General features: G+C 42.1%; 1 protein-coding gene across 1 annotated transcript; it reads left to right on the forward strand.

Annotated features, from left to right (window-relative positions):
* Positions 1-742: 742 nt before the first annotated feature.
* On the forward strand, positions 743-10,594 carry LOC137362504 (myelin-associated glycoprotein-like). Its single transcript, XM_068026889.1, has 7 exons — positions 743-999; positions 1,638-2,018; positions 2,708-2,965; positions 5,111-5,398; positions 6,210-6,303; positions 7,072-7,159; positions 10,229-10,594. The coding sequence occupies exons 1-7, from the start codon at positions 957-959 to the stop codon at positions 10,343-10,345; spliced, it is 1,269 nt and encodes a 422-aa protein (XP_067882990.1). The 5' UTR covers positions 743-956; the 3' UTR covers positions 10,346-10,594.
* Positions 10,595-17,094: the final 6,500 nt, after the last annotated feature.

Raw genomic sequence — 17,094 nt, forward strand, 5'->3', positions numbered from 1 at the left:
CAAAAGATGACGACCAACGGGCCAAATGGAATTTGTGTAGAATGTACCTTTTCTCATTGGTCTTTGGTTTCTACTCCACGAGAAAAGGAATGCAATGACTATTTGTTCTGAGACTGATATATGGTGTGGAATGTGCACAATTCAGCACAAAAGGGATAGGAGACAGCCTGTCCAAACTTTCCTCAGAAGACAACCCGCCCATTCCAGGTATTAGCCCAGTAAACCATTTTGTACATGCCTGACCTCAAACCGAGACTTGAAAGAGAAGCCCTGTAACAAATAGAGTAAAATTTCGGTTAATTTCGCAAAATTTGGTGAGCTCAATTGTGAATATACTGAGTTATATTAATGAGAAAACAGGCCGTTTACCACAATGAATACTGTTAATGTCAAACATCTCCTATCTCTGACGTCATAAATGGGTACCAGAGCACAAATTAACCAAGGTCTCGAAACCACACGGCTACCAACTGCACAAAATTAACTGTGGTCACAAGTCTACAACTTTCATCTAGGATTAGCTGCCAGAAAGCTAAAAGTGAGCAAAATGGGAGTTAGAGCTGTCTGCAAGCGTGGGCGGTGCCCTACTAATGCAGATTCCAATTTGCAATGTTCGTATATAACGGCACATTTTGAATGTTTGTGTTTGACATAGACAGATATATGCTATTTCTGTATTAAATATTATTTTGCAACTGTTAGATAAAGCGTGCCATCACATTCAATAAGAGTCGGTGACAGACGTTGCATGTGTAAAATATGCTGCAGTCCACCTCACCAGCCAGACAAGCTGCATGGGTAAGCACAGTACTGAATCCCTGACTTCTCCCAGACTCTGATGATGACTAACAAAGGAATACACGAAGTGACTGGAAAGGAGAATGCGGAAATTGAATGAACTTCATTACAAAACTGGTTCGTCATTTTGACAGGGAAATCGACAATTGTTTCCAGCCATGTGGATTTGCGTGTTTGTTTCCCTCATGACACTAGCAGAAGGTAACTTTCTTATGGTTGTAGTAATTTCCACAACACTTTATTTATATCTTTTGGTAAGTGAACAGGACAGTGCATAATAGAATTGATTTGTGGTAACTGATTTAAAACTGGTGAGCAGGAATTACATGAGTGATTAACGCATGATTTACACATGTTTTATTGCCGTTTGTTACCTATTCAAACAATATTTGAATATTGATCTTTTAAATTAAATTTAATTAGTATTGCAGTGCACATTTATAAAATGCCAATACATATTTATTGAGTAATTCAAGTGAGCAGCAATGGATATTGAACGTTCATTTTAATTAACTGTAATTTTAATGTATATATAAGAAGGATTTGAATTGGACATTCACGTGCTTTTCAGTGAACATGAATTCAGTTTCTAGATGAGAATTAGATTTGCATATGATTAGCCCATAAAGAGTGATCGAATAGGTCTTCCAATAAACATTTCTATAGGTGCGGTTGGTATTTAATTAGTATTTAACTTGATGTGAAAATGCATTGAATGAGACATGAATTACAATTGCGATGGGTGATTATTTCTCAATTAAAAAATGTTTTTATAGCTATTAAAGATGTTGCAGAGGATTTTGAATGCATTTTTAAAAGTTGTGTATTTTTGTTCTCAGTTATTTGCAGGGTTCAGTTCTCTGTGGTGATGCCAGAAGTTGTGTCGGCAGCGTTGGGTTCAGATGCAGAGATCCCGTGTACATTTAATAATATAGACTATATCACCAACCTGCACGGCAGGTGGTTAAAGAAGGGCCCTGGTCCTGATAATCCCCGTGGCATCACCATCTATGATTCGAAAAACTCATCCAGGCAGCACTCTAACTATCGTGGGCGAGCTGAGCTCAAGGGCAACCTTGCAAAAGGGCAATGCTCCCTCCAGATAAAGGATATTAGGAAGAGTGATGTGGGTACCTATCAATTCATCGTGGAAATTTTCTCCAGCTGGATTTATTCTACGTATCGCACTCACTGTTATGAAGTCCGTCTTTCTGTTTTAAGTGAGTTTTGATTTTGTTTCTTTGGTACATTGTCTTCCCAATGCTTCAATCTGAATGAACCAAGCATAAAGTGGACAAATGTTGTTATTTCCTCGGCTGAACTTTTAAGGGCAGTTGAAACTGAGGGTAGCGAGTTTCTGATGACAAACGCAATGGGTCATATTCTAAACACAGAGATATATCGGAATTCCAGCAGTAAAACAGGTCATTCGGCCCAACCACTCCGTGATGCTGTTTATCCTCCATATGAGCAAGACTCCGAATCTCACTGGCTGTCCTGTTCCCACGTCAGTGCTGCCGAGTCCAGGAGATTGGTTTGTGTGATTGTTATTTTCATTCTAAGAACGTGCAGCAACGCTTTGAGTTTAGTTGGTAATCAATGGTTATAGCAAATGATATGGCGAAATATGATCTAAAGCTAGTCACTTCGATAACATCAGATCTCATCTCTGGTTGGGCTTCAGAACTGGCCTGAATTTGTGACTAGTATTAATGTACCGATCCCAATAAGCAGAAAAACAGGGGCAAATGCCCAAACAAACTACGTTTTAATTGTACATTTAAACTCTGAGACAGTAAACAATTGAAGATTGTAATTCAGACACGACCTGCTACCCAATATAATGACTACATTAGGAGTTAAATCATGCTGAATCGTCATTCATATTTTACCTTTATGCCTGTTTTAGGTGGACTGGAAAAACCAAGCGTTAATTCCTCTATAGTAGTGGTGGAAGGCAGCTCCTCATTATTATACTGCACGGCCAGGGCAAAACCACCGCTCAGTTTAAGATGGGTGAAAAATGGTGAAGAGTTGAGCAGATCTTCCACTGGCGAACTAAAGCAGTTTATCCACAACATCAGTTCTGAAGATGATGGTGAATATTGGTGTGTGGCTAAAAATAACCAGGGCACAGTAAACAGCTCCACACAGATTTCTGTGCAGTGTAAGTCTGCATGCATTTCTGAATTGGATATTTGCCTTACATTTCATGAGTTCTGCTTTAATTTACAGCTTCCATGTGCACACTTGCTGGAAGGCTCCAATGAGAATAAGGCGAGGACAGTGAAAATTTCGGGACCCTTCCTGCAGACAGAGCGCAAACCAACCTGTATGGCTTCAATAATGGAAATTGACCTGGCCATCTCAGTGAGAAAGCTAGGAGTGGAACATAGCTCAATATCTAATACATTCACCGGGCAGTACCTTTATGAGGTTGGGACAGAAGCATATTTACTCCGCATTGAATAGTTCACAAGTAATGCTGGTGGTCTGAAGTAAACAATCATCCATTCCTCAGAATTTACCTCCTGCATTTTGATGAGCATAAATTTTCCGAATACTATCTGATGAAGTGGTGAAAACCCAACCTCTGGTATATGTCATTGAGTTATTAGAGCACGAAGGGAGGAAATTCGGCCCATCGAGTCCATGCCGGCTCTTTGTAGAGCAATCTTGTCAGCCCCATTCCTCTAATCTATCCCTGTAGCTCTGCAAGTTTATTTCTTTCAAGTGTCTATCCAATTTTGAATCCATTCATCTTCTCCTCTTCCCTCACCCTGTAGGCAGCGAGTTCCAGGTCATTACCACTCGCTACGTAAATCGTTCTTCCTCACCCCCATGCACCTCGCCCAAAATTTTAAATATGCTTCCTCTAGTCCTTGTACCATCAACTAATGGGCACAGCTTTAGTTTGTCTACTGTATCTAAACCTCTCACCATCTTGTACACATCTATTAAATCTCCTCTCAATCACCTTTGCTCCAAGGAGAACAACCCCAGCTTCTCCAAACTAACATTGTACCTAAAATCCCCCATCCCTGGAGCCATTCCAGTAAATCTCCTCTGCAGACTCCGAAGGATCCTCACATCCTTCCTAAAGTGTACTGACCAGAAGTGGATGCAAACTCTAGTCCTGGGCTAATCTGAGCTTTATAAAGGTTTGGCATAATTTCCCTACTTTTGTACTCAATACCAGAGTTTAGAAAGCCCAAGATCCTTTATGCTCTGTTAAATACTCTCTCAATATGTTCTGCCACTTTTAAAGATCGATGCACATGAATCCCCAGGTCACGCGATCGCTGTACACAATTGAGAACTGTTCCATTTCGTCCATATCGCCACTCCCTATCCCTTCTGCCAAAGTGCACTGCCTCACACTTCTCTGTGTTAAATTCCATCTGCCACTTGTCTATCCATTCTGCTCGCCTATCTGCGTCCTATTGCAGATGACTGGTATCATCCTCACTGTCTGCCATACCTTCCAATTTGGTATCATTGGCAAATTTTGAAATTTCACTCTATATTACAATATCAAAGTCATATGTATATAGAATAAAGCGGTTGTCCGCGCATTGAACCTGGGGATCATCACTGTCTACCATCCTCCAGTCTGAAAAACAACCATTTACCACGACTCGCTGTTTTCTGTGCTTCAGCTCTTTTTTTTAAATCCAGGCTGACACTGGCCCTCCTATTCCATGAGCCTCAATTTTGTTAACCAGCCTTTTATGTGGCACTTTGTTGAACACTTTCTTGATATCCAAAAAGACAACATCTGTTGCTTACCCCTCAACAATCTTGTCTGCTCCCTTTACAAATCCGTGCTGGCTGTTCTTTATGAACTCAAAACATCCACAAGATATGTGTCAATGTTGAGTTAGTCATGTAATATTCAGAGTGTCGACTTTTTGAACTGGAGTCTGTTAGCTGACAAAGGAATATGCTTAAAAGACCAAACCTAGGGAAGCTATAAAATTAATTGACCTTTTAAAACACTGGCAGGTAAGACACATTGGTGGGCATATTATAGATAATTAGCATTCTGCAATTCGCCCATCTGATGAATCTGATAACATCTGTCAAGAGAAGGGTGGGACGAACATTCATTGCATTCGATATGAAATGGTGTCTAAGTGCTAGCCTCTTAGAAGTGAAAATATAATAAGCCATTACTGTTGCAGTATCGGCTGTTTCCTATTTAAAAGAAAAATCTACCAGGACCATTATGGATAGTTCAACAACTAAGTTAATTGTACTTAGACACTGCAACTGTTAGATGTAATCATTTCTTCTTGCTTTTTTTTTACAGATAAACCCATAATTATAGCCGGTCCAAACTGCACCAGCTCTGCATATTGGACTAATTGTACCTGCAGGATCAGAGCTAATCCACCTGCAAACATTACGTGGGGCCTCAACGGGAGAATCATCACTAAAATGAGATCAGATGTGGAAATCAGCTCCTGGGTCATGAACAGGTACCTGCTACAGAGCTCCCTGAGACTGGATCAACCAACTGAAACTGGAAACCTCATTTCATGTGTTGCAACCAACAAGCACGGAGATTGTGTCAGCAAATACCAGCTCCACTCTGAGGGTACATGTTTAATTCTATTGAATACTATGAAGCCGTTGTCAATTACTATGCAGTCACTAACTCAACAGTATGCGTGTCAGAAAAAAAAACAGCTCTATTCAAGGGGTCAATTCTGAATCTATCTCTAATTAATACAAGATGCATTTTTCACCAATGGACAATGACCAACTGAATGGAGTGATCAGCATTACCCATGTTAAATTTCAGTCTTCTGAAAGGTGCTGAATTTATATTTGTCAAGTAAGATGAAGTTATCTGGACACAAGACATAACCAATCATCTATATATATATATATATATATATATATATATATAGAATGAAAATAAACCCTTTCAAAGGTCTGATTTCTTTTCGCAATCTGATACCGCATTGTGTACAAACTACATGCTCACTTCCACCTTGTTCAGGCCCATCTGACTATGTAAAACTCGTTTCTATTAATCTAAATAAATTGACTTATCTGCATAGATTATAGCTTTTTCGGGTGCATCTGTTATGTTCGCTGGCATGTATTCTGATGTGATAATACTCGCTCATTTGCCAAATATACAACGTCAGTGTGCACTCAATTTTCCTGATGTGAATTGTACACCAGGACTTATATTGAATCTTCTATTCTTTAATTCATATTTGCCCCAAGGCACAACACAGAATACATTCACTCAATGCAAGATTCGGCACTGAGGTTTGAAAGGAGCTCGGTGGTTCCAAGATCAAGGAAATTTGCTTTCCATGCTCAGGAATGTTATTACAAGATGAATGTTTTAACTCCAATGTCCTAAAATGCAACAATATTTCCCAACATTTTAGGAAAGAAGTCCTGGACACCTGTATTCGTAACAGGGGGAGCAGCCGCTGGGCTTATTGTTCTAATCGCAGTCGTGGTGAAGGTGATGAGACAAAGGTATGTGAGTTTCCTGACTGCATACAATGGTGCTTTAAAGATGACCCTACATCAGAAAGGCTGTAAATCAAAAACTAATGTAACTAACCATCCATGTGAACAGCGAGCATCTGCCTGAACTAGTGAGGAATGCAGAAGGGACAGCTGCCCCCTGACCAGTGACTTCTATCCTTCAGCAACAATCACAGAATAATATTATTTGGTGATTAAATGGACTGATTGTACATTCTTCCTCTTCCGTTATTGGGGTTTGTTTCCCTGTGTACAAAGTGGATATTTTAAGTCTCATGTAGCACGAGACGACAGAAGAAGCAAATTACAGGATAAATAATATTATAATACATCTTTCAGAGATACAAAATAAGGGATTTATTCCGCATTTCAAATCCAATGGATTGAAGGCATCTACGTAGTAATAGGGAGGAATGTATTTGCACGGTGAAACTCGGCCATCTGCTATTTAAAAAGGTATTCGGATATTATTGAACCTCCCATGTCCTTTCGTTAGCATAATCAAATTTCACCTAGACCAAACAGCACCACACCATGAGCAAGTGCCATTGATATAGCAGCAAGGTCCATTTGAACTGTTAGCAGTTGAAATTGTAAATATTTGCTTTCGAATCTGGTCTTTGCTAATAATGAGAAGTAAGAAGCACAAGAATTTCGTGACCTCCTGTTGCCCTTCATCTAACAGGCATGTTATGCATGAAGCAAACATGCCATCTAATTATGAGCAACATGTCATTTGTATTTGCTATTCTCCAGGAAGAAAGTCAGAGAGGCGACATCTGTCATGGACTGGTCCGGTGATGCGGTGATTTACAGTACGGTGCTGAATGCATTAAACACTGAGGTAAGTGATGCCGAGAAGCAGTGACAATTGCAGAATAATTGACATGTTTTCAAGCAGCAACTGAAATATCAGGCAAAACCCAGCAGATAAATTATAGTTTCAGAATTTTGGTGGCCTTTCTAAGCAGGAGTAGCCTCAAGTTGATCGTCTGACTGTGGATGTATGGTAATACAGTGGTTATGTTATTAGCTTGATAATCCGTAAGCCTCAACTAATGAATCATCTGTAAGGGTTCAAATCCCACTACTTAGGAACTTTCAATGCCATTCATTTAATAAATCTCCAGTAAAAAGCTAACATCAGTAACGCTGACCACAAAACGATCAGAATGTCGTAAAAACTCATCTGGCTCATGAATGGCCTGAAGGGAAGGAAATCCTTAGCCAGTCTGACCTATAACTGAATCCAGATCTACTGCAATGCAGCTGATTGCTCTCTGAAATGTTAAAGCAATCCATTAAGTTATATTGAAGTCGGCCGCTCAGCGCTATCTCCGCCAGGGCAAATGCCAATTGGCAATAAACAGTTGCTTGTCTTGCCAATGACGCCCACCTGTTATGAAAATGTAAAAAAACAGTTGACAGATTCTGCATGTAGTGGGCTGGGGAATGGTCTTCGGAAGTAGTTTCCAGTTCACGTTCCTTCTGAAACCATACTTCTTCAATAAGAGCAAAAGCAAAATCCGGCGAGTGCTTGAAATCTGAAATGAAAGCGGGGAATATTCAGCAGGTCACACAGCGTCTGAGGAGAGAGGGACAAAGTTAATGGTTCATGTCGATCACCTTTCGTCAGAACTGAAAACAGTGGGAGACATAACAGGTTTTAAGCAAGTATAGTGGAATTGGAGGACGGAACAGAAAGGAAGCAGTGTAATAGGGTGGAAGACAGCAGAGATTACCGGACAAAATGGATGATGCTGCAATGGGACAATTAAAAAAAGCAAACGATCAGTTTGAGGACGTGTAAATGGCAATAGCAGAATCCTCACCAACTGCAGCTGTCCGAAAAGAAAATTATCAGATCACACTCACTGCTCCCATTTTTTCAGGCACCAGCTGTTGGTAATGTTTCTGCTTATTGTCATTTCCAAATCCTCTCGAGCCATCTTTTGTTGTTGTCCCATTACCATTCGCTTTTACCTTGCACCATCATCCTTTTTGCCATTTAACCTGCCCTTCCTTCCACACTATCACAAACCTTCCCTTTTGTTCTTTCCTACGCTCTGTCCCGTTCCCTGCCTCTGTACTGACTTTATATTGTTCCATTTCGTTCCCACATGCTCAGTTTCCGTTTCACCTTGGCTACTTGCTCTTTTCAGGTATTAGCACAGCCCCAGCCCCTCCGAACCATAGTCCCAGCACCTTCAGGCAGTCTGACCTGACGGTAAAGGGGACAAAGGATCGGTCAGCCCAGTTCCCAAAGAACATGGCCTCGCTCTTGCCGTGGCTAACTTTGGTTCCCGAGGCCAGTTCGATATGGCCACAGATGCTCATCAATCTGCGAACAGACAGCGGATCCAAGCACAAAGCGGTGACATTGTCCATGTGCAGGGAGGCTTTGACCTGAATACCTCTGTTGCATGGGATTGTTGTCCCTCTTATGCCCGCATCCTTCCTGATGGACTCAGCAAAATGTTTGATGCAGCAAACAAATAACACGAGGCAGAGAGGACAGAGAGGATCGTTCCCTCCGCGACACCCTGGTCCACTCCTCCATTACCCCCACCACCTCGTCCCCGTCCCAGGGCACCTTCCCTTGCAATCGCAGGAGGTGTAATACCTGCCCATTTACCTCCTCTCTCCTCACTATCCCAGGCCCCAAACACTCCTTTCAGGTGAAGCAGCGATTTACTTGTACTTCTTTCAATGTAGTATACTGTATTCGCTGCTCACAGTGTGGTCTCCTCTACATTGGGGAGATCAAGCGCAGACTGGGTGACCGCTTTGCGGAACATCTCCGCTCAGTCCACAAGCAGGACCCTGAGCTTCCGGTTGCTTGCCATTTCAACACTCCCCCCTGCTCTCATGCTCACATCTCTGTCCTGGGATTGCTGCAGTGTTCCAGTGAACATCAACGCAAGCTCGAGGGACAGCATCTCATCTACCGATTAGGCACACTACAGCCTGCCGGACTGAACATTGAGTTCAATAATTTCAGAGCATGACAGCCCCCCACTTTACTTTCATTTTTAGTCATTTTTAGTTATTTTTTCTTCTTTTTTTTTCTTCCTTTTTTTTTGCATTCCTTTTTCCATTTTTTACAATGTTTTTTTTGCATTTATTTCATTTCATCTTAGTTTGTTCAGTTTGCTTACCCAATGTTTTTTTCAGGTTGTTTTTCTTCAGGTTTGCACTTGCTGATGTTCAATATTCAGTATATTCACACCTAATCTGTACTAATGCTTTGTCTTTCAACACACCATTAACATATTGTTTGCCTTTGCTCCGTGACCTTTTGGTCAGCTATGTGGCCTGGTCCAATCTGCACCTTCTCCTTCGTTATCTCTTGCCCAACCCCCACCTCACTTGTTTATAATCTGTGACTTTTCTAATATTTGTCAGTTCCGAAGAAGGGTCACTGACCCGAAACGTTAACTCTGCTTCTCTTTCCACAGATGCTGCCAGACCTGCTGAGTGAATCCAGCATTTCTTGTTTTTGTTGCAGAGAGGACAGCCCTGTCTGACTTCAGCTTCGATCGGGAAACTTTCCGATTCTCATCCAATAATTGAGATGACACTATATATGTTTGTGTAGAGCAGTTTGATCCAATTGCGGATTCCATCCCCAAACCCTATATTGGAAAGCACGTCCAGCATGTAGGTGTACGATATCCTGTCAAAGCCCTTCTCCTCGTCCAAGCCGATGATGCAGGTGTCCACCTACCGCATTGCACCAACCCCCCCCCCCCCCCCGCACCACACCCCATTTCGTGCACAGGCGATCGTATCCCTGAGAATTTAACACAGAGTAAATTCTTACTTTTGCTATGGTGTAGCGAGCATAATCACATGGCGTTTAGCTCCATGTCTGCAAAAGTTCCACATCTAACACAAGTTCCTTTCATTGCAGAGTGACGAACAGTACACAGACGCTCGTCTTGTCACCCCACAATCGGTAAAACCAGCTCAAAGTGAAGAGATAGTGTACACAACTGTCACTATCTCAAACTTGCGCAAGCATAAATGATATGTTCAAAATGAGGAATTGTGTGAACATACAGCAGATAAACCTGCAAATGCTAACAGAAGTAATACTTTCAGCATGGATGGTCTTGACACTGACAAAACCTGAGGACACCTGATAATATGAAGTAAAACAGACGCCATTGCACTGTATTTTGGACTATGAACATTTATATTCCAAAAATATGCTCTATTCATAATTGTTTTCAACAATTACGGAACAGTTTGTACAAATACATTAAAAAAAATTCAAATTGGCCATTTCATAAAGTGCAATAAAGATCAGTTTCTTTCAATACGGTACATGAGGTGCCTCACTACTCTTGCCATTCCAGGTTATATTTACAATGTACATATGCAGAAATCCTGATGCCAAAACTAATTTCAAATCTGTAACCAACACATGATTTTCAGTACTTATGAACCACACATACATCTGTACCTTCATTGTGATCAGAATCCAAATCATAAGCACCAACGCTGTTACTACTGAGAGTACAATTGTCCAGGAAAATGCCCCTAAAATATTCAAAAAGATCTTGCTGTTCATTATTGTTCTAAGATTACAACATGGGGGTAATATCAATCTTATCCGTGCGTATAGGCACCTTTCCTACCTTTTGACATCATAAAAGTAGGAGTCTGAATTGCTCCATCTGTTCTTCAAACCTCGGGTCTCTGACCCACGTGCAGCACCTTATCAAATGTGTTTTGGAAGTATATAGAGATAACGCTTATAGACATTCCCTGACCTTTTTGTCAGTCACAGTTTCAAAATAAAATCTTAGTCAGACATGGGCAGCACTTCCATCCATACTGACTCTCATTATCAGCCTGTACTTGTTCAGATGCTCATCCACTCTGTCCCTGATGATAAATTCCAGTAACTTCCCTCCAATTGAAATTAACCTGACAGATCAGGAGTTTTCTGGCATCTTCGTTCTTGCTGTCTTCAAAATGGAATTACATGTGAAATTATCCAGGGGGTATGGGGCCGAATTCGCGAACCTTAAATCCCTGCTGGTGTCCCTGTCTCGCTCAGTTACTGCCCCTCTCACCATCTGCACCTGCTGGTGTCCCTGTCTCACTGCAGTTCTTGCCCCTCTCACCATCTCCATCTGCTCATGTCCTGGTCTCAGTGTACTCAGTTACTGTCCCTCTCGCCATCTCCATCTGTTGGTGTCCCTGTCTCACTGCAGTTTCTGCCGCGATCACCATCTGCACCTGCTGGTGTCCCTGTCTCACTGCAGTTATGCCCATCTCACCATCTCCATCTGCTCGTGTCCCTGTCTCACTGAAACCAGGGAAGTGTCATCTCAGCATGTTAATCAGGAGGACTTGGTGAACTGGCTATGCATTTGTTGTGGTCTCTGATGCCTCGGTCGATGCCAGGCGCTCCTCCTGGCTTTATTCGTTGAGGGTGTTTTTTTTCTGCAGTGGCTTCATACGACTGAGTGGTTTTCTAGGCCATTAGGTCGACAATGTTCTGGAGGATACCTTGCATAAGGGCCGCAGGAGGAGATATTAATGAACAAGACGGAATTGTAATGAGACTCCAGCAGCTTTATGGTCAACATTACTGGTATTAATTTATATAAATATTTAATTCATTTAGTTAAACTCCTCAACTGCCACGGTGGGGTTCGAACTGAATCTTTGGATCAGTAGTGTAGGCCTCCAGCTAATTAATACAGCAACATAATCACTCGGCTGCCATAGACCTGCCTATCGTTCAAGGCAATTCTCTAGTTTGTCTACTTTAGTCTCATTCTCAGTTCTTTGTCACATTCGTTCTTCTCAGTCCTTTCACCCTATCCAGTAATATGCAAGGAGAGATGAAGACAGAATTTGAATTAATGAAGGGCTTTTCATGTCTTCCGCACTTTTCAGTCAATGAAAGAACTTGTGATGTGCAGTCACTGTTGTGAGTGAGGGAGTTGGCCCGAAAGGGTCATGTTGAGAGAAAGTGATTTTCACCTGTGTTGAAGTGCAAGGGAACTGAATAAAATGGACTCTTTTCACACCTATCATACAACATTAAACGCGGGATCGGTCCATATTTCCCTTGCCCTTAGTGTAAAGATGCTCTCTCAGATTTCCCAAGTTGTGTGCTCTGTTTAGTAAATGGCAGCCTTGTATCTTCCTGATATATCAGCTCTGAGGAACTATAAAGTGGTCTGATAACTGTCGTTTCCTAATTCGTGGATGATGTCGCAATTGCATGCAGGCAGCATTCCAAAAAAAACGGAAGATTACTTGCATGTACTGGAAGGAATTGACATCTTGAGTCATTGTATTTTTCCAAGCACATTTACCGCAATGCTTCTCTTATAAATAACATACTTTAACTGAATCTCAGGATAATAGTAATTTTAAGCTTCAGAATGAAGTTTACACGGTAGCATAATAAAAGGCTTTCTTAAATCCCAACTCCAGACAATGACCTTCATTGAGGTCACCAACCTATATTCAGTGTAATAGTGTTAAACAGCCAGTGTTAAAACTGTCTAGTATTGAGCTGTACAACAATTAGACAAGGTCTCCCGAGTGTTAGGCCGGAGTTACGGCCCCACAGGGCTGCTCCTGTTGGTGACTCTCTGCCCATCTCTGCAATAACTCATCACGGCAATTTTCTTGAGTCGTGGCCATCGTAATGTAGAGAATTGGACACATACTCCAATTTCCTCCACTGACTGCTGTGTGGTATTTGTGATAGAGCATAAAACATAGGCGATCAACACTTGGCTTTGGCCGGCATCCAGCCAGATAGGTGGCAAAAATGGAGGCAGACCTCTGGTTCAGACTCATGCTAGACATATACCAGTGGAGCCCTATCTAATTTACCCTGGGTGACCATATTTCAGAAGCAATGACTGATATCCTTCTACTAACATGGGCCATGTTCTGGAACTTGTCAAGTAATTGTTTTGAAAATTGCCCTGAGTATATGTGACATGAATCCTTGTTTATGCTACAAGGTCTCTCTGTTTTCCAGTCAAAATAGTTTCCATTGGTTGATTAATGAAATGTATAATCAAGCCCGGATTTGCATACCTGACAAAGAAATAAATCATTTGTATTTACTTAGCGTGCTTCACGTTCACCTGATGTCCTGTGTCGGAACGGCTGGCGTCGTGATAATATTACTGGGCTAGCAATTCAGAGGCCCCAAATAATGCTCGGTGGACCCGAGTTCTAAGCCCACGAAGCAGCTAGAATCATAGAGTCGTACAGCATAGAAACAGGCCCTTCGGCCCACCACGTCCATGCCGACCATAATGCCTATCTAAACTAATCCCACCTGCCTGCATTAATTCCATATCCCTCTATGCCTTGCTCATTCAAGTACCTGTCCAGATGCCTCTTAAATGTTGCTACTATTCCTGCCTCCACCATCTCCTCAGGCAGCTCATTCCAGATACCCACGACTCTTTGTCTGAAAAATGTACCCATTTGATCCCCTTGAAACATTCTCCCTCTCACCTTAAATCTATGCTCTCTAGTTTTAGTCACCCCTACCATGGGAAACAGACTCTGGCTATCTACTCTATCTATCCCTCTCATAATTTTATACACCTCTATCATGTCCCCTCTCAGCCTCCTTCGCTCCAGGGAAAACAGACCCAGCCTACCCATTCTCTCTTTATAACTCAAGCCATCCAAACCAGGCAACATCCTTGTGATTTGGGTGAATTTAATTAAATTAATCAATAAATATGTTGATTGTGAAACTCCGAATTGTTGCAACAACGCATGTCGTTCACTAATGCCCTTTAGGGAAGGAAATCCACTGATCTGGCCAACATGTGACTTCAGACCCACAGCAATGTGTTTGCCTCTCAGCTGCCCTGTGACATGGCCTAGGAGCCCATTCGGTTATAGATAACTGCGACATAAACGTTGTAAAAGAATAAAACCGGATGGAACACACGACATTGACCTGGGCACCGAAACGATAACTACATACCCCACACACGACCCTGCAAAGCCCTGCAAAGGGACTTGTGCCAAAATTGGGAGAGCTGTCTAGTCAAACAACAGCCTGCAATAGTTATACTTACAAACTCAGAGCCAACAGCTACAGCACTGACATCCAACCTACAATGTGGAAAATTGCTCAGGTGAGTCCAGTCCATAAAAAGCTGGATAAATTCATTGAGGTCAATTACTGTCCCACCAGTTTACAAAGTGTTGGAAGCTGTTGTCGACAGTGCTATCAAGCGACACTTACTCAGCAATAAACTGCTCACTGATGCTCACTTTGGATTCCGCAAGTGTCACTCCGCTTTTGGTCTCAGTACAATTTCGGACAAAAATCATCAAAAGAGGCGAGGTAAGAGTGACTGCCCTTGACATCAAGGCAGCACCTTCAACATTCACTCTCTCCACCACCGGCACACAGTTGCAGCAGTGTGCACCATCTACAAGATACACTGCAGCAACTCGCCAACGCTCTGTCAGCAGCATCTTACAAATCCACGATCTCTATCACCTAGAAGGACAAGGGCAACAGTTGCATGGGAACACCACTACCAGGAAGTTCCCCTCCAAGCCAAACATCATCCTGATGTGGAACTCTATTGTCGTTCCTTCACCATTGCTGGGTCAACACACGGAACTCCCTCCTGAACAGCACGGTGAGTTGAACTACGCCACATGGACTGCAGCTTTTCAACATGGACTGCAGCTCACTACTGCCTTCTCAAAGGCAGTTATGGATGGGTAACAAATGTTGGCATTGCCAGCGATGCCCACATCCCTCGAAAGTTTTAAAAAATCGCTTTTGGAAGTGCAGTTGCTGTTGTAATGCAGGAAACACGGCAGCCAATTTATGCACAGCAAGCGCCCACAAACAGCATGTGATAATGTCTAAATAATCTGTTTTAGTGACGTTCAGTGACAGATAAAATAAAATGTTGATCTAGAAGAACTCGTCTGTTCTTCTTCGAAATCATGCCATGGGATATTTTATGTCAATCTGTGAGCACAGATGGGGCCTCAGTTTAAAGTTTCATCTGTAAGATAGCTCTTCGACATTGCAGCACATCCTCAATCTTAAACTCAGGTTGTTCTTTCCTTAACTGAAGTCTCTGGACTGAGACTTGAATCCACCAACTTCTGGCACAGAGATAAGAGTGTTACTCATTGCTCCATGGGTGACATTACCCTGTGACCTTTGAACATCTTTGTGGAAGAGGTTGGGTCGCTAGAAGATGATGCCAAGAAAGTTGGGTGAGTTTCTCCATTCCATGAATTACGTAGTTCATATTTCAACCACGGTGCTTAGGTGGTAACATATTGGCATGGTTAGATAATTAGTTAGTTAACAGAAAACAGCGAGTAGGGATAAATGTGTCATTTTATGGTTGGCCAGTTTTTAGTTGTGGAGTTCCACAATGATCAGTGCTGTGGCCTCAACTGTTTAAAATCTATATCAATGACTTGGATGAAAGAACCGAATGTACGGTAGCTAAAGTTGCTGATGACGCAAAGGTAGGTAGGAAAGTAAGCTGTCAAAGGGGCATAAAGAGTCGACAAAGGGATTTGGATAAGTGAGTGCAAAGTTTGTCAGGTGGAGTACAATGTGGGAACATGTGAACTTGTCCACTTTGGCAGGAACAATAGAAAAGCAGCATATGACTTGAATGGAGGGAGACTGCAGAACTGTACGTTACAGAGGGATCCTCATATATGAATTACAAAATATTAGTATGCAGGTACAGAAAGTGATTCGGAAGGCAAATGGAATGTGAGCAATTATTCCAAGGGGATGGAGTATAAAAGTGGGGAAGTGTTGCTGCAGCTGTACAGGGCATTGGTTAGACTGCAGCTGGAGTACTGTGTACCATTTTAGTCTCCTTACTTAAGAAAGGATATCACTGCATTAGAAGCAGTTCAGAGACGGTTCAGTCGACTGATTCCTGGGATGAAGCGGTGATCTTATGAAGAAAGGCTAAGCAGCTTGGTCCTTTACCCATTGTAATTTAGAAGAATGAGTGGTGATCTTATTGAAACATATGAGTTCCTGAGGGACGTGACAGAGTGGATGTGAGAGGATGTTTCCCCTTGTGGGGGAGTCTATAACTAGGGGATGCAGTTTAAAATTAGGGGTCTTCCATTCAAGACTTAAATGAGGATTTTTGTTTTTTAGGGTCGTTAATCTTTGCAATTCTCTTCCCCAGAGAGCAGTGAAGGCTGACTCATTGAATACATTCAAGGCTGAATTAGATAGAGTTTTAATCGGAAAGGGAGTCAAGGGTCCTGGGGAGCAGACAGGAAAGTGGATTTCAGGCCGCAACCAGATCAGCCATTACCTTATTCAATGGTGGAGCAGGCTCGAGTGGCCGAATGACCTACTCCTGTTCTTAATTCTTGTGTTCTTATGGTAGAGAACAAAGGCTCCAGCCGCAGGTTCTCGGATAAAACGGCCTTTTTGAGTTTATTCTTCTTATTCCTGTTGAAGATTGTCATAGCCGAGGAATTATTCGGTGTGAATTTTTCCCACACCATGTGATGCCAAAGCTAAGTGTTGGGAAGTAAATATCGGCTCAGGTGGGAATGCAAAATGCGTGACATCGCACCGGGTACCCCAGTTAAATTTCAGCCTTTGGATGTGGAAATTACTGCCTCTGGATTTTACCTAGTCACTGAGGAAATTCTAACCAATAATCACATGGTCAAGTCTGTTTAATTTCCCAGAAACGGAAACGAGAACAGCTTCTTGTTTTGCTAACTGATACACTTGGCTATTTT

The sequence above is a fragment of the Heterodontus francisci genome, unplaced genomic scaffold (genome assembly GCF_036365525.1).
Source record: "Heterodontus francisci isolate sHetFra1 unplaced genomic scaffold, sHetFra1.hap1 HAP1_SCAFFOLD_571, whole genome shotgun sequence".
Taxonomy (NCBI): Eukaryota; Metazoa; Chordata; class Chondrichthyes; order Heterodontiformes; family Heterodontidae; genus Heterodontus; species Heterodontus francisci.